Source organism: Choloepus didactylus, chromosome 27, assembly GCF_015220235.1.
Source record: "Choloepus didactylus isolate mChoDid1 chromosome 27, mChoDid1.pri, whole genome shotgun sequence".
Taxonomy (NCBI): Eukaryota; Metazoa; Chordata; class Mammalia; order Pilosa; family Megalonychidae; genus Choloepus; species Choloepus didactylus.
This window is the reverse complement of record NC_051333.1, coordinates 8,304,281-8,330,343: the sequence shown is the minus strand read 5'-3', so window position 1 is coordinate 8,330,343 and position 26,063 is coordinate 8,304,281. Positions and strand designations below refer to the sequence as shown.

The 26,063-nt window shown below is 54.6% G+C and overlaps 1 protein-coding gene across 3 annotated transcripts; it reads left to right on the top strand.

Moving 5' to 3' along the window:
* Positions 1-332: 332 nt before the first annotated feature.
* Positions 333-25,951, top strand: SULT2B1 (sulfotransferase family 2B member 1). 3 transcript variants are annotated; one of them, XM_037820028.1, is made up of 7 exons: positions 333-485; positions 12,257-12,399; positions 18,026-18,234; positions 20,808-20,934; positions 21,362-21,456; positions 24,118-24,298; positions 25,756-25,951. In XM_037820028.1, exons 1-7 carry the CDS (start codon positions 406-408, stop codon positions 25,923-25,925), a joined length of 1,005 nt encoding a protein of 334 aa, XP_037675956.1. In that variant the 5' UTR covers positions 333-405; the 3' UTR covers positions 25,926-25,951. The 3 variants fall into 3 exon arrangements, with proteins under 3 accessions (XP_037675956.1, XP_037675954.1, XP_037675957.1); XM_037820026.1 differs by lacking the exon at positions 333-485 and adding an exon at positions 11,411-11,861; XM_037820029.1 differs by lacking the exon at positions 333-485 and adding an exon at positions 11,570-11,746.
* The last annotated feature ends 112 nt before the right edge of the window (positions 25,952-26,063 follow it).

The window sequence follows — 26,063 nt, the reverse complement described above, 5'->3', positions numbered from 1 at the left end:
AATGAATGAATGAATGACAGAGCTCTCTGAGCTCCATTTGCCTGACAAGCCGACCCAGGCTCCGGGAGCGCGCGGCTTGGCACCCTCCGCCGACCCGGGGCGGGCGCTGCCCCCACCCACCACCCCCCTCCCGACGCAGCCGCGCACGAGGCACCCCGGGCGCGCCCCGTCGCCGCTCCTCCCCGCCCTCGGAAAAGGGAGGCGCCCTCCCGGCCTCTCCCTGCTGTCGGAGGCGTGGGGAGCAGCTGGGAGAACCGGCTGGGCGCTGCCCCGCCCCTTGGGCGGGCGCGGTAGGCACCTGGCGGGGCTCCCCAGGTGGCAGACGCTGCCGCGGCGCACACCTGGCCCCCGTGCCGCCGGCTCCCTGCGCCGTCCTCCCCTCCCCGCCCTCCTCGCGCGCCTGCCATGGACTGGCCCTCGGAAATCACCGAGCCCCGGATCCCGGCCCTGTGGGACGCCTACGGGGAGGACATCTCGGAAATCAGGTGAGCGTCCCAGGCCTGGGCACGAGCCAGGAGACCCCCCACCCCCACCCCCACCCTCAGCCCCGGGGAGATGGCCCCGGGCCCTGGGAGTGCGCAGCCCGCGGGGAGAGCCAGGGGCCGCTGCAGAGGTGGCACCTGGCCTTCCGGCCTCCCGGCGGCGCCGCAGGTGGCTGCTCTGGGCCATCCGCCCTGCGGTGGGTCCGTTCTGCGAAGGGAATGGGGGCACCCGGGCTGGGCTGAGCTGGGATGCCTGGGGGGTCCCCGTCCCTCTGCGAGGCCTCAGTTTCTCTGTTTGTCAGTGGACAGTCCTTTGTCTCCCTGGCACAGGGCACTTCGTAGCTGCTCAGGAGACAGAAGAATCTGTCATACCCCATTCCCTCCCCAGAAGCCCTAAGAAAGGCCTCAAATGGGGGTGCTTTCCCTCAGGTGGGGTCCAGGGGAGGATGGGAGAGCAAGATGACAAGGTTGCATTGCGCAGCTGAATCCTAGAGAGAGTGGCTGCCCCCCAGCCCTCACAGAAGCTGTCAGGTCAGAGCAGTCCCCATGTCCTGAGCTCTCTCAGGTCAGGGGAGATAAGTCAGACACTTTTATAGCACCCACTTTCCAGATGGGAAAACTGAGGCTAAGAGCTACAGGGACTCAGCCCAGAGCCTGGGGTTCCTCCTTCTCCTTGCCAGCCTTGGCCATACCCCCCTCCACAGGCCTCCCCCGGCCCCATTTCTCAGATGAGCAAGCAGAGGCTCAGAGAGGGCAGGTGGCCTGCCCAAGGTCACACAGCAAGCCCAGACTATATCTGACCCCCAATATCTTACACTCTGCCAGGCGAGCCTCTCCCGGCCTCTCAGCCCCTCCAGCCACCCAGGCCTGTCCCCAGGGCAGTGCCTCGTTCTTTCCCACCTGGACCCTCACCCCAGCCTCCACCTGGCCTCCCTGCTCCCTTATCCATTCTACCCCTCACACAGCCCCAGAGCTGCCCTTCCCCTGCTCCCAGCTCCTCGGTGACTCCCCAGCACCCCAAGCCCCTCAAACCCGCATTCCAGCCTGGGTGCTCTGACTCCGCCTACCCCCCCAAGCCAATCTCCTCCCTTCCTGCATTCCAGGCTCCTACTACCCCATTATGTCAAATTCCAAATTCCCTGACCGCACCTGGCTGCTCCCTGACCTAGTGCCTTTGCACATCCGGTTCTCTCCTTCGGGATTCCCAGTGAAAGCTTTCGTAATCCCTAAATCTATCCCTGCTCATCCCCAGCTCCCATCCCTTCTGTGGCTCCCTAGTGCCCTTGGTGATGGTTTCCAAAACCTTTCTAAGACACAGATTCCATCGCCGGTAGGAACATGGAGACTGGACTCCTGTTGGCAAGCCCCCCTCTTCCCCTCCTCACCTCCTCCTCACATCCTCTTCCTCCACTGCTTTAGTGGATGCGCCTGGAAACCCCATGTGGACATCAAGGTTCAAGGTCCCCCGCTGGCCCTGCAACTCCCCTGGGCCACACCTAGCTACTTGGAGGCTCTCCCACCCCCCAACCTTTACTCGTGTAGTTTCCCAGGCCTGGGGGTGGGGGATGGGAGTCCTCTGCCGTCTCCCCTTCCTTTGGCAAACTCCTCAGGCTTTAAGATTCAACGCAGGCAATTTAAGATTCCTGGCTGGGGCAGGGTGGGCGGTGGGGGAGAGTAAGCCCCCGTCAGGCCCCTGCTCACACTTCTGACCCCAAACCCTGGCCCATAGGACCAAAATGTTGAGTTGTTCATAGATAGGGCCGAGCTGGGAATCGGTTCCACTTTCCCCGACTCAGGGGATCTAGGAGGGCTCTGAAATCATGCGAGGAATGAATGGAGATGAGATGAGGCAGCGTTTGAGCTGGGGATCCAAGGATGAGTCAGGGATGGAGGGCAGGTGAGGAGAGCAGAGCATGATCGGAGGGGAAGTCGAGAGCAAAGGGACGGAGATAGGAGACCAGGCTGGAATGTTCTAGATTCACGGGGGGTTGTTGTAAATTAAATTCGCATCCGTGTTCCGCGTAGCCTTGTCTGTATCCGAAAGATTTGAAAAAGGATAATAATGGCACATTTGAAGTTTTTAAGAGGAAAAGAGAAGCAGGTGGCGGGCAGGACGGGGGCACTTTTGCCCAGTTATAGGCAGCAGGGTCACCGTGACGTCAGACCCAGGGGACTCGAATCCCTACACCGTTTAAGCCCTCACTCAGCGCTTCTGTGTATCCCCTCATTTTATCCTGATGACCACCCTCTGAGATGAATCCACTTGAATGATTAACTACTGTTACCCCGTTTACGATTTGAGGCCACGGAGACCCAAAGAGAGAGAGTGACTTCCCCAAAGTCACACGGCCCCACTTATGATCTGGCCAGGATTTTAAACTGGGGCAGCCTGACTCCGTGGCCACTCCTGGCAGTCAGGAGTGGAATTTGTGGTGGAGAAAGACCAGGGACTTAGCAGGATCCCCTGGACTGGCGACACTTCTTGACAGTGGGCGCCTTGGGCTGCCCCACCACCAGCCCCCCTGGGGAAGGCCAGTCTGGGAGAAGCCAAGCTCACATTTGGGCCCTGGGTGGCCTTGCCTATGCAGAAGCCGCTGCGTGGCCACTCCTTCCCTCCTTCTGATCTTTGAGTCCCCAGTGCTGGTGGAGGGGGAGGACAGGGTCCCTTTCTGATCCCTGCCTCTTTATGGCTGGAGCTGCCAGCCTTGATTTTACAACCCCTGCCCCTCCTTTCCCCAGAGAGGCCCGAGCCACTTGAGTGATTTTATGGTGACAGTGCTGCCAGTCCCTGAGCGTCCTTTTCCAAGCTGGGGATTAAAAAAAAAAAAAAGTTCCAAATGAGAAATAAATCACTGGATGTTGGCCCTCGCTACCAGGGTGCAATGTGGGCAGGGAGAAGAGGAGGAGGGGGTTCTGGGCCTCCCCCAGTGGGTTCGGGCACCTCAGTGGGAATTAGGGAAGATGCAGGCCCCAGGCTCCCAGGGTGAAGGGCAGGTGCTTTCAGAACCCACTGGCTCTCCCAGAGGCAAAGGCTGGGAGGTGAGAGTGTCCGGGATGTATCTGAAAGGAACCGAGAGGCCCAGTTTGCAGCGGGAAGGCTCTGGGGGAGGAGTGGTGGGACCCAGGCCAGGACAGGTGGTGGGAGCCGGACTGGGGAGGAGGGGACCCCTGGGAGGGGGGCCTGGACTGGAAGCCCCAAGAGACGTGTGGCCCCAAATGTCATGGGGAGCTGGGTCCAGGCCTGGGGAGCCTGAGCAGATCAGGGAAACGGGGACCCAGCCAGCTCAGGCAATAATGTCCCAGTCACACCGCCCTCCAGGAAGGCGGCCCCGAGTTCGAATCCCGCCCCGGCCACCTGCAAGCTGGGACCCGCCGGGCAGGAGGGGTGGCCGTCGTGTCTGGGAAGTGGACATGGTGGGGTGATGGCCAGGAATGCTGCTGAGTCAGCGTTCACAAGGTTTTCCTTCCTCCTCCGATTCCCATGACCCCTCCCGGGCAGGGAACGTGGGCCAGGGGAAGGGTAGGGATGGGGCAAAGAAGGGCCATAATCACGACCTTGTGTTCACCCTGTGCCCAGATCCTCTTCCAGGGGCTTGGTGTGGATTAGCTCATCGACAGCCACGGTTAGGATTCCCATTTTACAGATAGGGAAACTGAGGCCGAGAGAGGAATCCCCAGACCCTGCTCTTAACCGGTATGTGAAAGAAAGGGAGCAGACAGGGGCTTTGAACTGCTGGAAGAGGAGGCCTCTGTCTGGCTATCCCGTCTAGTGGACACGTATAAGGACAATGGATCTGTCCGTGGGCTGCCACTTCCCAATCACTGCTGTCTAGTAGTAATATAACAGAAGCCCCAAATGAAAACATTTTCTAGTAGCCACATTAAAAAAAAAAAAAAAAAAAAAAGGTAAAAGAAACAGGTGAAATTAACTTGTTTTTTGGCTTGGAAAACTCAATGTTGTTGGGTTTTGTAAATTTATTTTTTTAGAGCTGTTGTGGATTTACAGAAAAATCATGCCTGAAATTCACTTTACTTTTATATTTTATTTAACCCCACAAAGCTGAAATATCATTTCAACAGGTAATCAATACAAAAAATTATTAATGAGCTATTTTATACACGCACACACCCCCCACACACACTAACCCTTTGAATCTGGTGTGTGTTGTATACTTCTCAATTCAGCCGCTGACTTTTCATCAGAAACATTCTATCTGCATTTATATCTCATCGACTTTCCAGTTGAAAACCCAAGTTCTTCTAGCCCTGCTTAAAGGGCTTCCAACAACTGAATTGAGTATCCGTGTTTAGATTTAAAGGAATAACAAGGAAACAAAATGAAAAATTCAGCTCCTTGGGCTCACTCGCCCCATTTCAGGTGCTCAGCAGCCACACGTGGCCGGCGTGGCACAGCGCAGAATAGAACGTGTTTCCATCATCCTAGAGAGTGCTTTTGGATGCCCCAAAGGGCAAGGGGAGGCACATAATAGGAGCTTAAGAAATGTATGTTGGAAGGGGGAGGGAGGGAGAGAGAGAGAGAGAAAGAAGAGAGAGAAGAGTGGAGAGCCTCCAGGCGAAACGCACAGCAGGCGCAGAGGCCCATGGTGTGGTGGAGCATGGAGTGTTTAGAGAACAAGTCGAACTTGATAGTGGGCACAGGAAAACACTGGCAGCCCGGGCCCAGTGCTGCTGCCGTGTGACGCTGTGCTGGGGTGGGGACCCAGAGGGGAGGTGGGGCAGTTGCAGGCTGACAGGGATGCGCAGTGAGCCTGATGGGATTTAAGGGACAGAGCCGAGGACCTCAAGCCAAAAGTACCTCCCTTCCGAGGACCTCAAGCCAAAAGTACCTCCCTTAGCAGGTTGCATGAGAATCACATCCTATAACACCCTGAAAAGCCTAGCAAATACCAGAGGTGGAACATCTCTTTTTCAAACCAAGTCTCTGCCCTCAAGGGGCTCACAGCCTAGCAAAGGTCGCAGATGATGAGTGCAAACATCCCTTATGAGCAAAGCACTATGAGAATTTGCAGAGAGTGATTTATTTCTTTAGCTAGATTTCTTTGATAATTATTATCAGAAGAGTCCTACATCAAAGTGATATATCTCAACTGGATTCTTTGGCAAACTCATTTCAAAGTTGATTTAGATATAGATGTTTACATGCGCAAGAATTGCCAAGGGAGAAAAAAATGGTGAGGAGGAAATTACCTTCTCATTACTAAAATCTATATAAAGTTACTATAATCAAAACAGTGTGACACCTACCCTGTGACCTAGCAATTCCATTCCTCGTTATCTGTCCGAGAAAAATGAGAACGTATGTCCACACAAAGACTTGTCCGGGAACGATCACAGCAGTTTTTTGAGCTGGAAACAGCCCAAGGGTCCATCAACAAGGGGAACAGATAAACACACTGTGGTTTATTCAGACAATGGTATTCTACTCAGCCATGGAAAGAAACAAACTCCTATATACACACAAACATGGATGAATATAAGCTTTGCTTATATATTATATAATATACATAATATAATATGATATACCCCTAGGAGTTAAATATTCATGTGAGGGAGGGTTCCTGAGACTTAGGGGGTTTATTTGAGTGGCCTGAGGTCAGACCCCTGTCTTCCTATCTTCCTACCCTCTCCTCTCATTCGTCCCCACCCCTAGAACTGTCCACAACCCCTGCCCTGAAGGAGCACACTCCCAAAGCACAATAAAGAAGAGGCCCAGAGAGGAGTGATGAAGGGCTCAAACTGGAAGAAACGAGTTCAGGCCCATAATGCAGTTGGTGAGCACTGGGCAAATGTTATTTAGCATTCTTTGTATTCCTTAACAAATTTTGATTGATGGTTTCCTTTGCACACAGTCCTGCTTGGGATGTTTTGGACACTTCAACAAATCAGACAGACTAAACAAACAAACAGATGAAAAAGAACCCTGGTTTCACAGAGTTTAGTTGCAAGTGGGAAGACAATAAACAATCAAGGGATTATGTCAGTTTCAGAGCCGAGAAGGGGACAAGTGGGAAGGGAAAAACAGAGCCGGGCGTGTGGGCTGGGGGTGGGTTCTAATTGTAAGCAGGGTGGTGGGGGGCACTGAGAAGGGGTGACATTGGAGCAAGGGCCTGAAGCAGGTGAGGGTGTGAATCACAGGACCATCTGGGAGACCGAGATTAAGGCCAGTGCCGAGATCCCAAGGCAGAGCTGTACCTGGTGGGTCTCAGGGAGCACAAGGAGGTAGGGGGTGGGGGTGAGGGCAGGGAGGGGACGGGATGAAACACGGGAGCCTTGTGGACCATGTGTGGACTTGGCTTTTTCTCTGAGACTGGAACCACAGGAGGGATCCGAGCAGGGGAGGGCCATGAGCTGACTTGGGTCCCAGCCGAATCCCTGTTGTGCCTGGAGACAGTAATGAGGACAGGGGTGGCAGCAGGGAGATGGGCAAAGAGGCAGTGACTGCCCAGCACAGGTGGGAGGCAGTGGGAGCGTTTAATCCTTACCAAGTTCTCTCAAGAGGAGACCTTCCTATATCTACCTTCTCCTGATGAGGAAACTGAGGCACAGAGAGGTTAAGACATGTATTCAAGGTCACACCACTTAGTTGGTTGTACAGTCCAGGTTCAAATCCAAGTCTGCCCAACTCCACAGCTCATCTTCTTGCCAACTGCGTGGACCACTGGAAGTGGTGACTGAGCCCCCACCACTAGGGGCTCTGAACTGGGGACAGATTAGTTTACTGCATGCCTATCGTGCGCTGGGCATGCGTATAAAGCACTGAATGAGACAGATGCATCCCTGCTCCCTGGGGACTCATGTCCCATCAATAGAGGGAGGGGTGGAGGCCCACTGACAGTTATTTACTGAGGTTTCCTATGAAGGCTGCTGTGTGACCTTTGGGAACCACAGTAACCTCTCTGGGCCTCCAACTGTTCCAGTACGGAGTGGTGCTCTCGGTCCCACCTCCTGGAGCTCTGGGAGAAGTCTGATAATGACAGTCCTTGGCACAGAATTTCCATACAGGGCTGTTTCCCTGACCCTCCTGCCTTGCTGGGGCCAAGCCCTTCCCTGGGGTCAGAGGGAAGTCACACAGGGTCTGTGGCTCCTCTCCTGGGAGAGGGTAGAGCATTGGTTAAGGAAGTCTGCATTTGGGAGGTGAGATTTGAACTGGGTCTTGATCTTGGAGAATTCGGCAGAGGAGGCGGGAAAGGCATTCCCAGCTGGATGAAAATGCTCAGAGAAGTGGGTGTGACTGGAGCCCTGTGGGAAGAAATGAGGCCAGAGGAGCGAGCAGGTCCAGGGCACTGGGGAGAAGGGAGGGGCAGGGGCAGCTGGGGACTGCACTGGGCAGAGGCTGGATTGAGGGTCTGCAGGAGGGAGGCGACCTGAGCTGGGCCAGGGCCATGGGGACTAGAGAGGAGGGGCCGATGCTTTCTGGAGGGAGCAGGTGGGCAGCCTTTAGAGTCACATGTCCTGGGGTCTCCAGAGCAGACCGGGCCAGTTACCTAGTAGGAGGCTAAATTAGCTCCTCGGCCAGTCGCCCATCATGTCAGCTGCAGCTTTGTCAGCTGTCCCTCCCGCCAGGACCACCTTCCCTGTGTCGCGGTTCCCTAACCCAGCTCAATTGTCACCTTCATCCCTCCGCTCAAATTGAGCGATAGCTGTGTGCCAGGCCCCGAACGTGGCCTGGGAACAAAACAAGCTTGTGACCCCGGCAGAGGGAAGGCCACCCCGGGGGCAGATTTGATTTACGAGGTGGGGAGAGGAGGTGTACAGCAATTGTGCTGGAGGCCTCCGTGCTAGGCGGGCCGGGATCGGCGGCTCGGCGGGTCAGGGGCCTGCATTCCTGGCAGGAGGAACTGCAGGTACAAAGGCCCAGAGATGGAAAGAGTGCGCCGTGATTGGGGGCTGGGGCTCAGGGAGGCGTGGGGTATGTGGAGAGGGTGGGATTAGGACAGAAACTGCCTGAGGGCAGAGGGGCCCCAGCAACCTGGGCTCAAATCCCAGCTCTGCCCTGCACTGGCTGTGTGGCCTTGGCCAGATGGCTTCCCCTCCCTGAACCTCCGATTTCCCATCTGTAGCACTATAACCAGCAGGGAAATCCCCGGCTTTACCCTGTTCATGCCGCAACAATTATTTATTAGGCAGCTATTTACTACGGGCAGGTTGTTCTGGGCTCCATGATTGCAGTGGCAGGTTTCGACCCTGCTGGCCTGGGGCGGCCAGACTTCGGGAGTCTTTAAAGGTCTTGCAGGGGATTCTGGGCTTTGGGAATCTTTAAAGGTCCCACAGGGGATTTTGGAGTTCTAGGGGTCTTTAAAGATCCCACAGGGATGCTGGGCTTTGGGAGTTTTTATAAGTCCCACAGAGATTCTGGGCTTTGGGAATCTTTAAAGGTCTCACAGGGGATTCTGGAGCTTTGGAAGTCTTTCAAAATCCCACAAGGATTCTGGGCTTTGGGGGTCTTTAAAAGTCCCGCAGGGGATTCTGGAGTCTTTAAAGGTCCCACAGGGGAATCTGTGCTTTGGGAGTTTTTAAAGCCCCCTCAGGGGATTCTGAAGAGCAGCGGGGGCTGAGAACCACTGAGGCAGGTGTGAGGACATATAGCAGGTGCTTTTGCCTGTCTGTCTTCCTATTCCTAGTAAACACATTCATGCAGTCATACATTCACTCATTCAATTAAATACCGGTTGAGCACCAACAACCTCCCAGCACTCCAGATTCCACCTGTAAGACCGGAAGGAAACCGCCCTCGAGGAGCTGTTGGTCAGATCAAAGACCAAAACAACACTAAAAGGAGCGTCCATTTCCTGAGCCGGGTGCTTAAAATACATTTTCCCTTTTAATCCTTAGGTAGGATTAAAACCCTGAGGTAGAGATTACCGTTATCCCCTGGGACAAATGAGGAAACTGAGGCTCAAAGTGGTGGATGTGCTGCCCAAGGTGTGACCCACAGGAGGCCCAGGCTCGGAGCTGCTAATCTGCCTGGTAACTGATGACCTCACAGCTCCCACCCACTGGGCTAAACCTGCCCGGTAACTGGTGACATCACAAATCCCACCTCCTCGCAACCTATGGGGTAACTGATGGTATCATCAAACAATAACTGTAATTACCACTTCCTGAAGGCCTACTGTGTGCCAGAGGCTGTGTGTGCTAAGAGCCTCTTCTGAGCCCACAGGATGCCCAGCGTTGCCTCCATTATTGCATATAATAACAATAATAGTAAGATTAGCTCAGATGTATCTAATGTGGATTATGAGCCAGGTGCTATTTTAACCATTTTTATTTTTAAATTTAGCAAACATTTATATAGTGCTTACTCTCTGTGAGGCACAGCTCTGAGCATTTACTTGCTCCACACAACCCTATGAGTTAAAGATATTATTATTCCTCTTTTATAGGTGAAGAAACTGAGACACAGCCACACAGCTGGTGGGACTTGGGATTCAAGCCCATGCCATCTGGCTCGCCAGAGTTTGTGCTGATAGCCATAACACTGTATCACCTCTCTTACCCCCCATGTTACAGCTGAGAAACTGAGGCAGAGATTAAGCACCTGGCTCAGCTTACCTGGAAAGTGGCAAAGTCACACTCTGAGCCCGTGGCGAGCTCCAGAACCATGCTCTTACCTGTGCCTCTACCAGTCTGGGTACTTGCAAGTGGGGTACACAAAGCCCCCCATGCAGCTACCTGCCCTCCCTGCCCCCTCCAGAGCAACCCCCAGGGAGGAAGGGGGCCCATCCACCCAGACTCCCCCACGGACCCCCTCCCAGTTCCCTTGGGGCACTGCCCTTTGGAAACTCTGACAGGCTGGGCTGGGCCTTCCCGGGTTCCCCAAAGTCCTCCTGCAACCCCAGGCAAGGACACAGGTCGCTGGCCCACATCCCTCTGCTCCAAGCGTAACCCTGAAACTCCCCACATCCCTCAAATCTCCCAGCTTCAGGAAAGACACTGCAGCCCCCAAGACAAATTGCAGCCTTTGGTGGGTCTCAGTTTCCTCATATGTCAATTGGGCAGATGAGGGGAAATTAAGGGAAAAGGACTCTGTAAACCAGTATAATTTTCAAATTCCTCGGTCCCAGCACCCCGCCTCCTTTTTATTAAAAACATTATTTTAGTGGGAAGAGGTTTTTTTTTTTCCATTAATATTTTATTCATTCATTTAACGTTTTTATTAAGAGTAAAACTCACAAAAGTACTGACAGAGAACTTTGCAAAGGGGGCACCTCCCATAATCAGCCCCCCAGGAGTCCCCTCCTGCCCCTGACCCTGTCACCCCCCACCAAGAACCACGACCCTGCCTTCTAACCCCACAGATCACTTTTCCCTGTTTTTGAACTTCCCATAAATGGAACTGAACCCTGTGGGCTATTTTGTGTCCCAGGTCCTTCGCTCAGCATTATGTTTGAGCTTCACCTGTGTGGTCGGACCCACACCCCCTCCATATAACATCTTCTTCACTATCGCAAAATGGAACTTTATACCAATGTTATTTTATATTATTTCAACCTAACCTACATATACACATACTTGTTGAAATTCAACTTATCATCTAGCACAGGGACGCAGATGGAAAGTAGCACAGAGTAGTTACGGCAAGGCAGCCCTGCTGTGGGGGCCTGCAGCTTAGACTATTTGGAGAAAAAAAGAATTAACAGTCGTGACTACAAAGTTAGATGGAAGGAATGTCTGTTTAGAATGAGAAAATAAATCACAGCAATATGCCACATTTTTAAGGCAATTTGCTATGTTCTGAAATACTTCGAACATTCTAGAAAAAAATAGCACACATTACTTCCGGTTCCAAAAGCTTCACCCTTTTGAGTCTTGCGGGGCCGAAGGAACATCGCGATACGACGGGCGTAACATCGCGATACGACGGGCGTAACATCGCGATACGACGGGCGTAACACCGCGGTACAACGTCTGTCCCCGCGCCTTTGCGTCGCGGCACCTCAGGGCGTCCTGGGGCCTCAGTCTGCGCCCCGCGGGGCCCGGGTGATCTAAAATCGGCCTGATGTGCCTGGGAACCTGATCCATATTCCACTAAAGCCGGATGCATCGTATCCCCAGTTCAACCTCCCTTAGCGGGATCCCCAAAATAACGCCTCGGGACACGAGGCTCTGGGGAGGTGGGAGTGGCGGGAGACGGCAGACCTCCCCGATTGCTCTTGGAGGGTCTCACCTTTGCAAATTGCTGCTGAAGCATCTGACCTCATGGACACCTTGCGGCGGGGGCGGGGGTTGGAAAAGCAGCCGGGGTGAGGGGCTCGAAGCCGAAGGTGCGCGTGAGCGTGGTCGCGGCCCTGCCAGTGGGTTTCCCACGTGGGCCCTGCCCCTCTGCGGCCCGGCGGGGGTGGGCAGGGGACCTCGCAGGTAACGTGGGGTGGCGACTGAGCCGCTACCCTCCAGGGTTGGGGCCGAAAGTACGAGTGTGGGACGCGCTCAGCGTCGGGCACCATTAACTACCCCGGTTTTGCAGAGGGAGGAACGGGACTGGGCGTGAGTTTCAAGCTAGGGTTGCACTGGCCAGGGGGGTCGCCCCCTCGGGCCCCCTCCCTGCTCGCCTTCCCACGCCTATCCTGAGGTTTTTCTGCCACTTTCCGCCGTGGGTCTGGGAGGCCTCAGCTGTAACGCTGGATCCCTGGTGTAGACTCCGGGGACCCTGGCTCCCCGCAGCCTCACAGCCCCCTCCCTCCTCCGTCCCGCCCTGGCGACCTCTCCCCTTTCTTCTCCCCCATTCTTATGGTGTCTTCCCCACCCTTCTACAGCGAGAAGCTGCCAGGAGAATACTTCAGGTACAAGGGTATCCCCTTCCCCGTCGGCCTCTACTCCTCCGAGAGCATCAGCATCGCGGAGAACGCCTGTGATGTGCGGGACGACGACATCTTCATCGTCACCTACCCCAAGTCAGGTACCTCCGGGGCGGGAGGGTTGGAAGAATCGGAGTGGGGCGCCCTGGGAGAATGGGGAGAGCAAACAGCCAGGGGGCTGCGTCTCGGCCCTTTGGGGTCCCTCCGTCAGGAGCGCCCTTTCCCCCCCCGGACATCCACATGGCCTCCTGCCTCCCCTCCTCCGGGTCTGAGCACACCCTACCCACCGAGAGGCCTTCCCTGCCCTCCCTGGCTAAAAGAGCACCTCCATCCTGTCCCTTCCTATCCCTTTGACCTACCTACCTTCATGACATTTATCATTACTTGGCACTATATCATATTTCTATTTATGTATTCTCTGATTTCTCCCCTAGAAGTGAGATCTGTGAGGGCAGATATTTTAGTCTGTCTTGTTCACTGCTGTTACTAGAGCCGACAACTGTGCCTGGCATATAGCAAGTGGTTAATAAATATTTGGAAGGAAGGAAGGATGGGTGAAAGGAAGATAGGCTAGGAGAAAGGAAGGGAGGCTCTTAATTTCCTCCACTTGCTCATTGACATGCCAGTCACCGGTCACCTGTCATGGAGACACAGCTGTAAACGAGAGAGACGTCTGTGGTTTTGTTGGAGGAGACAGGCTTTATTTAAATACATGTCACCTATATTTTTCTGTATTTAGGAGTCAGGGTGAGTCCCGCCAAGGAAAGGTGCAGGAAGCAGGGGGAGGCAGAACCTACCTGGTCTGGGGGATCAGGGCAGCTTCCTGCTGGGAGGTGGGAGAGCAAAGGGGTCTGGGTGGTGCTGCGGGGGGTGGGCAGTGTCCTGGACAGAGGACCCGCTCGTGCAAAGGCCCTGAGGTGTGAGGGGGCCTGCTGTGAGTGGAGGGAACAAGAGAAGGTGAGAGCGATATGGGAGAGGCTGGGGGACAGGGCTGGAGGGAAAATGGGTCAATGCAGCCATCCCTCATTGGCCAAGGTGAGGGTCTGCAGACTTTCCCTAGGGTACAGGGGAACCTGCCAGAAGGCTTTAGTCAGAGGAGAGGTGACTTTGGCTTTGTCTTCTTCCAGTTGATGGGGTTAACCCGATTGACTTGTTTTGTAATCATATTTTTTTATTGTGGAATATAGCAGATATACATAAAAGTGATAACTTTCCAACCCGCAATTTAACAGATAGTTAGAGAGCAAATTGCAAAGCGTATTATAGGTTACAATTCCACAGTTTCAGTTATTTCCTTATTATGAAATATAACATACATACAAAAAGGTAATATCTTTCAAAGTATGATTTAACAAGTAGATATATAGGAAATTTCCAAAGTTATTATGAGTTATAATACCATAGTTTCATCTATTTCCTTATAGTAAAATCTAATGTATACAAAAAGGTATAGCTTTCAAATTACAATTTAACAAGTAGCTATAGAACAAATTTCAAAGGATGCTATAAGTTACATTCTAACATTTCAGTTCTTTCCTTCTAACTATTCTAATACCCTAGCAACTAAGGAAAAGAAAATTATATGAAGATTCAGTATTGTTAATCCTTTGTTAAATTCCATCTTGTCTGTTGCTACCCCTTCCTCTAGTTTAATCACTTTCCCGATCTTCAGGGGTGTCTAGGCAGTGACCACCCTAACCTGTTCATGTTGAATAGGGGTGTCAACTTTATGAGCAAGACTTTTTTTTTTTTCCGAAATATTTTTGGGAATTTTCAAAATATGATCTTCACCTTTATTAGCACACAATTCTGTGAGGGTTTTTACATATAGTAGTTTTATTGAGATATTATTCACACACCATACAATTCATCCATTGAAAGTGTACAGTTCAGTGGCTTTAGAATAATCACAGAGTTGTGTGACCATCACCACAATCCATTTTTGATCACTTTTATAACCTCCAAGGGAACCCCATGACCTTTAGCTACCACCACCCAATCCTTCCCATACCCCAACACTTTAAGAAACCGCTTATCTACTTTCTGTCTCTCTAGACACATTCATAGCTCAAAATTCAAGGGGACAAAAAGTTTACAATGACAGCTCTCTTTCCACTCACGGTCACCAATATCCCTTATGTATTCTCCCAGAATTTGCAGAGACAAACAAAAAATGTACATATTTTTTACTTTTTGTCCACAGATGTTAACATGTTATACATGCCATTCCACATCTAGATTTTGTTTATGCTCTTGTTTTCTTATTCTTTGATTCTTCTTTACTTACTCCTTGATCTCATCCCACGCTCCACAGTATTCCTGTATTGTGGGTGTACAATAATTCTTGTTTAACCCATTCCTTATTGTTATATTATAATTATTATATATTATATGTTATATAATAATCTATTGTAATCAAATACGTTGAATAATATTTAGGGTTTTCCAGCCTTTTGCTACACTGAATAACCTTCTGTGTGTATCATTTGCATCTGTTTGCATCTATCAGTAGGATAAATTCCTGTGTATAGAATTGTTTGATCAAAGGTTTGTGCATTTGTAATTTTGATAGAGATAGTCAGTTTCCATACTTAGAAGTTGTAGAAATTTGTTCTCCCACCAGCAGGGTCTGAGGGGGCCTGTTTCCCACAGCACTGCCAACATCATTTGTTAATCAGACTTTTTAAGTCTTTGCCCTGCTGGTCTGTGACAAAATGGAATGTCATTGTAGTTTTAATTTGCATTTCTATTTTTATTACTGAAGGGGAGCATACTTTTAGATTTGTAAAGAACTAGTTATATTTCCCTTTCTGTGGTCAGTCTGTTCTTATCTATGGGTCCTTTTTTTTCTATTGAATTGTTGGCTTTTTGTCTGAGTTATAGGAGTTCTTTATATATTAGTGAACCTAACCCCTTGTGTGCATTATGAATTGTAAATGTTTCCCCCCAAGATGGTCGTTTGTCGTTTGACTGTTCATAATGTTTTTTTTCATGCAGATTTATGTTTAAATTGCAGTCAAATGTATTTAGATTTTCTAGTTGCTTCTTACTTTGAGATCTCTTTGGACTCTTAGCTCATCATTCTATGGGTGGGATTTTAATGGCGTGGACCGTGGTTGTTGGGGGATTAATGTAGGGTCGAACTTTGGCGATGCTTAAAGCCTATCAAGACAGTATTCCATGGAGAAACACTTGACCCAAAAGTTATTCCTAGCTGGGTTCAAATCCTTACTGCTCCCTTAGAAAACATGGAAAATCCCCATAATGTCTCCAAACCCCTAATTTCCTCATCTCTCAACATGGGGGGTGCTATAGGACCTACTTATGTTAGTTAAGAGCTACAGGTTGAGCTGCTGTAACAATAGAGCTTAAGAAATAAGCTTATTTCTCTCTCCCATGACGGTCCTGAGGTCGGCGGGCCAGGCAGGCGGTTCATCTCCGAGCTCATGTAAGGAGGCAGCCTCCTCCTGGCTTGCTGGCCTCTGTAGGTCTTGCCCTCGGTTGGGGCAGCGCCTCCATAACCCCGCCAGCATTAAGGGCAAAAGAGACAGCAGCTTCCTTTCAAGGGCATGACCCAGCAGGTCGTTTATCACTTCCTTCCGCTCACATCTCCTGGGCTGGAGCTTGGTCACATGATCCCACCCAGCCGCAGAGGAGGCTGGGAGATGTGGTCCCCGGCCAGTGCCAGCGTGCCCCCCCGCGGAAAGAGTGGGCTCTGAAAACACTTAATGCCTCTGCTGCATCACCTCACGGTGTGTTTATCAGTCGGCGTCCAGGCAGGAGGAAGGAGGCAGAAACCACACAGGAATTAGAACAGGACAGTTTAATATAAATAATTATTAACCGACAACAGGGGATCAAGTACCGAGAAGTAAAGAGAACTCGAGAGGATACAGGAATACCTGATACGGGGACTGCCACTCCCTCAGGGGCTGCAGCAGGGCTCCCAGGAAAAAATAAATATGGAAAAGGGACTCCCCCCGCCCCCACCCCATCTGGACTCCACTGGAGGCCGTCCGAGGCCCCAGGGAGGCTCCCTGAGGGTCCCCAGGCTGGGGCAGGTTAGCAGGAAGCCATGTGCTGGGGCACTGGGGAGATGCCCGGGAGCTGCCTGCAGGGTGGTGCCACTGGGTGTCCCCTGCACCCCGGGCTGCTGGGAAACCAGAAGAGAAGCCCCCTCCTCGCGTGGTGTCCTCCTGCGCCCTCTGCTGAAGGCGGTTAGCGTCCAGCCAGCTGGCGTCTAGTACATTCCCAGGGGCAAGCTCCAGGATCCCAAAACAGGGCAGAGAAGGGTGGATCTGGAACAGGGAAGCGACACATTCATAATGGCCCCGGGCGGTGGTTAGGATCCAGTCTGGTATAATCCCAGAACAGGTTACTCTTCATGTTGTATTATTCCTCATGCTGTGTTATTAGGTTACTGTTCGTGTTATATTGTTATGCCTGCGGTCTCCTGGAATCCAAACTGGGGAGCTGGGTCATTAGTGAGGCCCCTTCCTACCAGTTGAGGCTCTGTGACTCCCCAGAAACGAAGGGGTACCCCAAGGAGGGGACAGTTCAAAGGGCTGAGCTTTTATGTCTACATATTTGGATTCAAATGCAGCTCTTCCACATATTAAAATGGTGCTGTCTCCTCTAATACATAACCCTCAAAATCTCTGTGCCTGAACCTGTGGAAAATTGTTTCCCATCCCTGTGAACTCCCACTAGCGCAGACGGATGAGGGGAAGTGGGGTTCCACATAGTCTCAGGGATCCGGGCCCCTTCCATCATGGTGTTTTTTTGTTGTTTTTTTTTTAATTATGGTAAAATAAACATAACATAAAATTTCCCATTTTAGCCATTTTAAGTGTACAATTCAGTGGCATTTAGTACATTCACAGTGTCGTGCTCCCATCACCTCTGTGTTGTTTCAGAACTTTTTCATCACCCCAGAAGGAAACTCCAGACCCATTCAGCAGTCACTCCACGTTCCCTACCCTCCTTCCCCCTAGCCTCTGGCAACCTCTTATCTGCTGTCTCTCTGCTCATTCTAGATGTTTCATATAAGTGGAATCTGACAATGTTTTCCTGCTGAGTCTGGCTTCTTTCAGTCAGCATCAGGTGTTTAAGATCCATCCATATGGTAGCCCCGGAGCAGAGCTTCCTCACTGTTCTGGCTGAATAATTTTCCATTGTACGGACAGACCTCATTTTGTTCATCCATTTGTCTGTTGGTGGACATTTGGGTTGTCGGTTCCCTTCCACTTCGTGGCTCTGCCAGCCCCGGGAGCCCCACAGTCTCCCCTGGGATCTCTGGATCCAGCCAGTGGAGAGGGAAGGAGGGGTGAGGGGCTGCAGGAGCGGTCGCTGTGGCCCCAGGCTGGGAGGGGCTGCATGCTGTGTCCCCTTCCACCTCCATGGCCAGTGCTGTCATGTAGCCCCACGCAGGGCTTCGGGGGAGCTGGGAAATGTTCCCAACAGGAGAACAAAATGGGGTCGGCGAACCGCTTGCAGTGCTGCCTTCCCAGCTTCACCACCTGGGGCAAGCGACCTTGTCTCTTTGAGCCTCAGTTTCCCGCTCTGAAAGTGATGTGACTCGGCCCTCCCCTGTCTGCTGTTGGGGAGGAATCAGTGAGGTGGGATATGTGGCCGAGGGATCGGGGGACACAGCCACCATGAATCTGATTCTGCCCTTCCCTCGGGCCCTTCCTGCTCCCCACTAACATGCCCTCCTTCTCCCGACAGGCACCACCTGGATGATCGAGATCCTCAGCCTGATCCTGCGGGACGGGGATGCCTCCTGGGTCCGCTCGGTGCCCATCTGGGAGCGGGCGCCCTGGTGCGAGACCATCATGGGCGCCTTCAGCCTCCCGGACCAGTCCAGCCCCCGCCTCATGAGCTCCCACCTCCCCATCCAGCTCTTCACCAAGGCCTTCTTCAGCTCCAAGGCCAAGGTGAAGGAGCTGGAGGGGCAAGGGGTGTGTGTGCGGGATGGTGGGTGGGGAGAGGGAGCAGAGTTAACTAACGCAACACACATTTATTGAGCACCTACTACATGCCAAGTGTTGTTCTAGAAAGGTCTGCCCTCAAAGGGCTCACATTCTCAAGGGAGCAGGAGGATAACCGAGGGAATGAATAAGGAAACTCAGTGAGTCCCTTGTGGCAGACTCACATGGGGATGGAGGATGAGGTGGTGTGGGGATTGCCATTATAACTGGGGTGGGGGTGTCTTGGGGAGGAACACTCCAGGCAGAGAAAAGAGCAGGTGCAAAGGCCCAGTGGCGGGAGGCTGTATGGCCTGTCTGAAAAGCAGCGAGGGGTCCATGAGCCCAGAGCCAAGTATGTGAGGGGAGAGGGAAGGAGACGAGGCCTGGAGGTGACAGGGCCAAAGAGGGGAGGGCTTGTGGGCTGCTGAGGACTGGGCTTTTTTTTTTTTTTTTTAATTGTAGTAACACAACCCAAAATTCCCCTTTTTAACTACTTTTTAGTGTACAGTTCCCCGGTGTTACTGACATTCGCAATGTTGAGCTGCCATCACCCCCATCCATTTCTGAAACTTTTTCATCACCCCAAACAGAAACTCTCCCCACGGAGCACTAAGCCCCCATTCGCCCTCCCACGGCTCCTGGCTCCCTGCCATCTGCTTTCTGCCTCTGTGACTTTGCTCATTCGAGTTATTTCACATAAGTGGAATCACAGAGTATTTGTCATTTCCTGTCTGGCTTATGTCACTCAGCATCCTATTTTCAAGGTTCCTGTTCATGGCTGAATAACGTTCCACCGCATGTATCCACCATGTTTTGTTCATCCGGGAGTGGTTGCTTGCGCCACTTTCACTTTTTGGCAATGGTGAATACTGCTCTGAACACTGATGTACAAGATTCCATTCAGGTCCCTGCTTTTGGTTTTTTGGGGGGAGTGTGAGTTACACAGTGATTCTGTCCTTAACTTCCAGAGGAACCACGAGCTGTTTTTCTCAGCAGCTGCCCCGGTTTACAGTCACCAGCAGTGTCTTCATGTTCTCACCAACACTTGTCATTTTCTGTTTTTATTTTATTTATTTTTATAATAGCCGCCCTAGCGGGGTGACGTGGTCCATTGTGGTGGTTTTGATGGCCTGTCCCTAACGACTAACGCTGAGCACAGGACTCTGCTGCTCCTTCTGAGGCGGGAGCCCTGGGAGCTGGCCTCGGTGGCCTCGGGCCCCCCCTGGCGGCCGGGCGTGGAACGGACCGTGTGTGCCGGGGCTGGGGAGGTCCAGGCAGGAGGGGCGTTGGCCGCGGGGTGAAGAGAAGGGGCTGGGCTGGATTTGGGGGGAGCCAGGAGGGTTTGCCAGCAGTTTGGAGGTGGGTGTGGGAGAAAGACATGAGTCAGGGGTAACTCTGTGGTGGGGGGCCTGGGGACCCCCCAAGACCAGGGAGAGCAGGTCCCAGGGGAGCTGCACTGTGGGGGCAGGTTGCCGTGCCATGAGACCATGGGCTGGGCTGGACCCGTCTGTTTGCAGTCCATGCACGTATATATCCAGTAATTAAAGCCTGGAGGCTGAGTGGATTCACCAAGGCAGCGAGTGTAGACAGAGTGAAGGGCCCAGGCAGGAGCCCTGGGACACACCAGCACTGTGAGGTCTGACATCAGAAGCCACATGGTCTAAGTCCCTGAAATGGGGCAATTCCCCTTGGATTTGTTTCTCGGGTGCTTTGTCCACCCATCTTGCCGCTACGTGTTTGTAACTCCCTCAGGTGTGTGCCAAAGCCCCTGTGGGCTGGGCTCTGTGCTAAGGTGAGCCCTGTGGGTAGGGGAACAAGGCTGCCCATGGACCCTGAGCAGGCCAGGGTGGCGTGGACTGGTGGGTGTGGCTGGGAGTCGGGGAGGGCAGTCTTGGTTGCTGGTGCTGGGCCTTGGAGGAGGAGCAGCAGGGAGGAGCATGTCTGATGGGCTGGACTGTAGCGGGAGGCTGGAATGGGCTGGTTGTGGAAGATGAAGCTGGTAAAAGAAACTGGAGCCTGGTAATCTGGGCCTCCAATGCCAGGCCTGGGGGCTGGGACTCAGTCCTGGACCACTGGGGAGCCAAAGAAGGGCTGTGAGGAGGGGGGTCAGGGTCAGCTCTGGGTGCCAAAAGCTCCTCTGGGGCCAGGGAGGAGAGGAGGAGCTTGGGGTCTGGGCTGTGGAAACTGAAAGGAGAGACTAGCTTCTCTTCTCCCTTGGTCTCATGTCTCACCCTGATCACCCCCATCCTGAGCCCCATGCCTTCTTTCTCTTTATCTCCAAAGCCAAACTGTCTCTCCACTGGTCCCAGAAGTAGTCCTTCCCTCTTCCTAGAATGTGATTGGAGGGAGCTCAGCTGGCCTCTGGGATGTGGTGATCTGGTCTGAGCTACTGCTAGCTGGGAAGTCCTCTAAGAAGTCTACCCTGAGTGTTTTCCTGCTGTGGGATCACAAGAGAGGGGGCTCAAGGGCAGGCAGCCTGAGGGACCAGGATCCTGCCTATGACTGACGTTACCTCCTCCCTCCCCGACACGTGCACGCAGGTGATCTACCTGAGCCGGAACCCCCGGGACGTGGTGGTGTCCCTCTACCATTACTCCAAGATTGCCGGGCAGCTGAAGGACCCCGGCACACCCGACCAGTTCCTGTGGGACTTCCTCAATGGGGAAGGTGAGGTCTGGGGCGCAGCAAGGGGTGGGAAGGAGCCCCCAGAGGGTCCAGGCGGGAGGAGAGACAACGGGAGGGAGGGAGAGGGAGACAGTGAAATGCAGAGATGGGGGAGAGAGATACAGAGACACAGGGAGACAGAGGGAGACATGCTCAGAGAGGTGAAGCCAGGATGAAAGACGCACAGGTATCCATGCGGGAGACAGGGCCGGGGGCGCCAGAGGCTGTCTGGATGGATTGGGGTTGCCCAAGCTGGGGTTTGGGGGAGGAGCGGGTTGGGCAGTGGTGTGAGGTGTGGGGAGTCAGGAGGGGGCGTCCGGTTAGGAGGGCCCAGGCCTGGGGCACAGGGGGCTTGGTGAGAACCTGCCAAGCCCCCCGAGCAGGTGGCCTTGCTGCCCACCCCTCACCCCACCCACCCCTCGGCCCGCAGTGCAGTTCGGCTCCTGGTTCGACCACATTAAGGGCTGGATTCGGATGCAGGGCAAAGAGAACTTCCTGTTCATCACCTATGAGGAGCTGCAGCAGGTGAGCTTCCCCTGGCATCCCCCCACCTGCACCCCATTCCTCCTCTCCAGGCCCCCTCGGCCCTGCCCGCCTCCCAAGGCACCAGGTGCTGGGGGTGCAACAGTGAGCGAAGCAGAAGCAACTTTCCAGAGCAAGAGAGAGACCAGGGTTGAGTAAATAACCTCTGTGGTGGATCAGCTGGTGCCAGGAGCTGGGGAAACGCAGAGCAGGGGGGTGCCAAGGAGGCCTGTGGGGGTGATTTTAAACAGGGGGGTCCGGGAGGCCTCAGGAAAGGGTGACATTTGAGCCGAGGCCTGAAGGAGATGGGAGAGAGCCACGGGGAAGCCTGGGGAGGTGATCCCAGGCCCAGGGACCAGCAGGTGCATGGGCCCCCACTCTGGGGCTGTGCGCAACGTGTTCCAAAGGCGGCCAGGGGGTGAAGGGAAGGGGGTGAGAGAGGAGAGGACGGGGGTCGTGGTGAGGACTGTGGCTTTTCTCTGAGTAGGTGGGAGCCATGGGCAGTCTCTGAGCGAGGGAGGTGATGGGAAAAATGCAAAGCATGTCACATGAGAAAGGAGCGTCGGTGAGGGTCACAGGTTGAAAAGCAGAGGGAAGCAGTGGGGTCGGACTGGGACCCCGTCTTGACTCCGTCAGCCGACTGCGGGGCAGGCCCTGGGAGGGAAACGCCTTCTGACTCAGGTAGTCAGAGAAGGCTCCCTGGGAGAAGGGGCCATGCAGAACCATCGCAGCTTCGCCCAGCCACGAGGATGCTGGGATTCCAGACAGAACCACCCACAGTGAATGTGTCCAGTCGTTCAGGGTTTTTAGCAAAGAACGGTTCCAAGAGGCAGGGAGGTGGGGTGGGGGTTCCCCAACACGTGCCCCTTCCCCAGTGGTCCCAGATGTGTTCCATTCATGCCTGGACTTCAGTGTCCCACAAAGCAATTAAAATCCCAGCTTCATCTCTCAGAGCCTCAGAAGTCTCATCCTTAAAATGGGTGAAAAACAGCAACTCAGAATTCTGAATTTTGTGACAATTGATGAGGCTTAGACCGCAAAACAGCCGGCGCAGGAGGTGGCGTCCTGAAACCACCCGACAAGGCACGCAAAGGTTAGGCTAGTGTGTAGGCTCAGAGCGGTTAGCTCCTGATCAGGAGGAATAATAACGACCAGTGGCTGCCGAGGGTGTCGAAGGCTGGGTACTAAATACTCAGCATGATCAGCTCCCACAGTCCTCACAAAGTGTGGACAGGTGAGGCACGCATCAGATCAAACTACATGAAATCGCCAGCAGTTGACCAGTTTTGAGCTGCAAGAGTGGCAATATCATATGGTTCATCCTCGTGTTGTTACTTCCCCCATAGAGGGGGGGAACCGAGGCTTGAGAGGGCCACTGGCTTGCCCAGCAGCACACAGCTCTTCAGGGCACACCTCACTGGCTCTCGGTTGCTCAGATAGAAAACTCCGGAAAAGGCTTCAGCATCACCCCACCCCCGCTTTCCCATCCAGCTCTGTTCTCCAAACCTGAAACTGGGCCACGCAGCCTGTCAGGGCTTCCTGGCTGCCCCTGAGTGTGAGGCACCGCTAACATGTTAGAATTTCTGGGACGTGTCTGTGGTTCAAGGGGATAAAGGCATGGAGGGTTATGAAACCAGGAATGACCTGGAAAATCAAGGCCTTGGGGCCAGAGGGCTGGCTTGCGTCTCAGGGAAGGCAGCCAGGTAAAGGGAAGGACGATGGGCTTCAGGGACCCAAGTCTGAGCCCCCTGGCTGTGTGGCCTTCGGCAAATGTCTTCCCCTCTCTGGTCCTCCATATCCTGGTTGGGGTAATGACACCTCCTTGCAAGGCCAATGCGGGGTGGGCACAGGTCTACATGAGAGCCCTGGTAGTAGTAGGTGCTCAGTCTACACCTGGCAGCATGAGGGAGGAGATGTTCGAGCTGCCTCTGGCTGGGGAGTTTGGCTGGCAGGGAAGGGTGGTGCAGGGTGTTTCCGCTTCTGGCAGCCCTGTGCAAAGGCCTGGAGGGAGGAGAAGTGGGGAGGCAGGGCCTGGGACCCACAGGGAGCCACGGGAGGGCTGGAGGGCTGGGAGTGGGGGAGGCGCAGGCTCAGCTCCGGATGGGGCAGCCCCTCTGAGGCCAGGAGAGGACCACCTGGAGGGGGCGGGGGTCTGGAGGCAGGGAGGCTGGGGAGGAGGCTGGGGCCGGGGCTGTCCTGGAGAGGTTGAAGCCTGAATTGACGCCCTGGAGACAGAGGAAGGGATGGGCAGGAGGGAAGAGGGATCTGGGGATTGACGGGCTGTCCTGTTTTGGGGGTAGGGGTAGGAGGGAGGCGGAAGGCCTGGCCCTGGGACAGTCCTGGGTTGTGGCCCCTGGGGAGGAGCAGATTTGGGGCACAGTCTGGGTGACAACCATTTCTAGCCTGAAAGAGTGATGTTTGGATCCAGTGCCAGATAGATGTCTGTCCCCAGCTGTGACCTCTAGCCCAGCTTCCCACCTGCAGAAACCTCCACAATATCCTTTCTGTAAAAACCCTTGGAGACCATGGGCCACTTGTGGCTTACAGGTGGGGAAACTGAGGCAAAGAGGTCGAGTCACCCAGACAGCCATGGGTTAGGACCCTGGGTCCCCTCCCCCCACCATGGGTGGGCCTGGCCCCCCTGAAGCCCTCCCCTGTCCCCAGGACCTCCGCGGCTCCGTGCAGCGCGTCTGCGAGTTCCTGGGCCGGTCGCTGGGCGAGGAGGCACTGGACTCAGTCGTGGCTCACTCTGCCTTTGGGGCCATGAAGGCCAACACCATGTCCAACTACACGCTGCTGCCCTCCAGCCTGCTGGACCACAGCCACGGAGCCTTCCTCCGGAAAGGTGAGTTCCTCGGCGCAGCCCAGCTGGGCGAGGTGGACCAGTGGCTTACCCTCTCTGGGCCTTGGTGGGGGGATCCGTGATGGATGCTGCGTACGGCCAGCGTGCCCGCCCTCCAGGCCCTGTGCCTGGCCGAGGCCACCTTGAGTCTCTGGGTATTCGAGCGCTGGGTTATGGGCTGGCAGCCAGGGCAGGTGGTTGTCCTTAAACCACCAGCTCTACGGCTGAAACCGCACACATTTATTCTTACAACCCTAGAGGTCAGAGGTCCAGAGTCAGCCCCACGGGCTACAGGCAAGGCGGGGGCCAGGCTGCAGTCTTTCCGGAGGCCCCAGGGGAGAACCCCGTTCCTGGTTTCTTTCCCTGGCTTCCTGAGGCCACGCGCCTTCCTGGGCCCCTGGGCCCTCCTCCACCTTCAGAGCCCGCGCAGCCGCCCCCGCCCCCCTCGGCCTCTCCTGCCTCCCTCTTTACTTACAAGGACCCTTGGGCTCGCTTCCTCCAATGGAGCAAGATAATCTCTCACCTCAAGATCCTTAATTTAACCCCATTTGCCACATAAGGTCACAGATCCATGGGTTCCAGGGTGGGGACGTGGACATCTTTGGGGGATGTCCCCAGGGAGCACCCCAACCTCATGGGGGTCCTGTAACATGTGGTGCCTGCACTTTCCAAAACCCCAAATGCCATGACCCCGGATGACCCCGGAGCGAGGGTTTCGGGCGAGGGGTGCTACTCTCAGTTCTCACCCCATCACCAGAGGAGAAAACTGGGGCTCAGAGGGATCCAAGCCCTTGCTTGGCCACGTGCTGGGAACACGCCTTCCTCAGCGGCTGGCGGGGGAGGCAGCCAAGGGCTCATGGGGGCAGAGGTGACCCCCCCACACACACACAGGGCCCTCTAAAAGATCAAAACTCCAAAACCACTCGAGTCAAACTAAGGCAGGAAGGGGGTCACCAGGACCACTCTGGGTTAGGACTCTCGAGCATCCAGACCGAGTCTGGTTGCCCCTTCCTCGGCCCGGGGCTCCTCCCCCCCCACCACCCGTGACCTCTCACCCCTGCCCTCAGAATCTCTACACACAGAGGGAGGCAAAGACTTAAAGGGTCAGGAGGTGAAGGGGAGGAAGTGTGGGTGGGAGGCCCACTGAGGGGGGAGCAGGGCATGGAACGGGGAGCAGGGTGCCCGGGGCTCAGGCCCATGGTGGGTGGGCAGGGTGACAGCCCCCGGGAGGCCAGGTAGAGGGGGCAGAGCGGGGCCAGGCAGGAGCCCGAGGAGGCGCCCGGAGGAGGCGCCCGGCCCCAGGAGCCGAGGGGCGGCTTCTCGGGAAGCAGTGGTGGGGTTGGGGGGGGTGGCATCCGGCCCAGGGGATGTCACAGGCACAGGCCTGGAGGTGGGAAAGGGGCTGCTGGAATCTTGGGGTGAGGGGTGGCCCCTCACGCCTGCCCACCCCTTCCCCCCAGGGGTCTCTGGCGACTGGAAGAACCACTTCACCGTGGCGCAGAGCGAGGCCTTCGACCGTGTCTACCGCGAGCGAGTTCAGGGGCTGCCGGCCTTCCCCTGGGACGAGGCCCCGGAGGGCACCAGCCCCAGCCCTGACCCCGACCAGGACCCTGAGACCCCCCACCCGTGACCCTGAAAATAAACACATGGCTCCTATCAGCGCCACCACTCCTTTGTGCGCTGGGGGGCCTGGGGGGGACCCCGCGCCTGCACCCGGGACCTCTGGAGGGCGGCCGCCTCCGCCAGGTGGCAGGTGACTCAGAGGCCC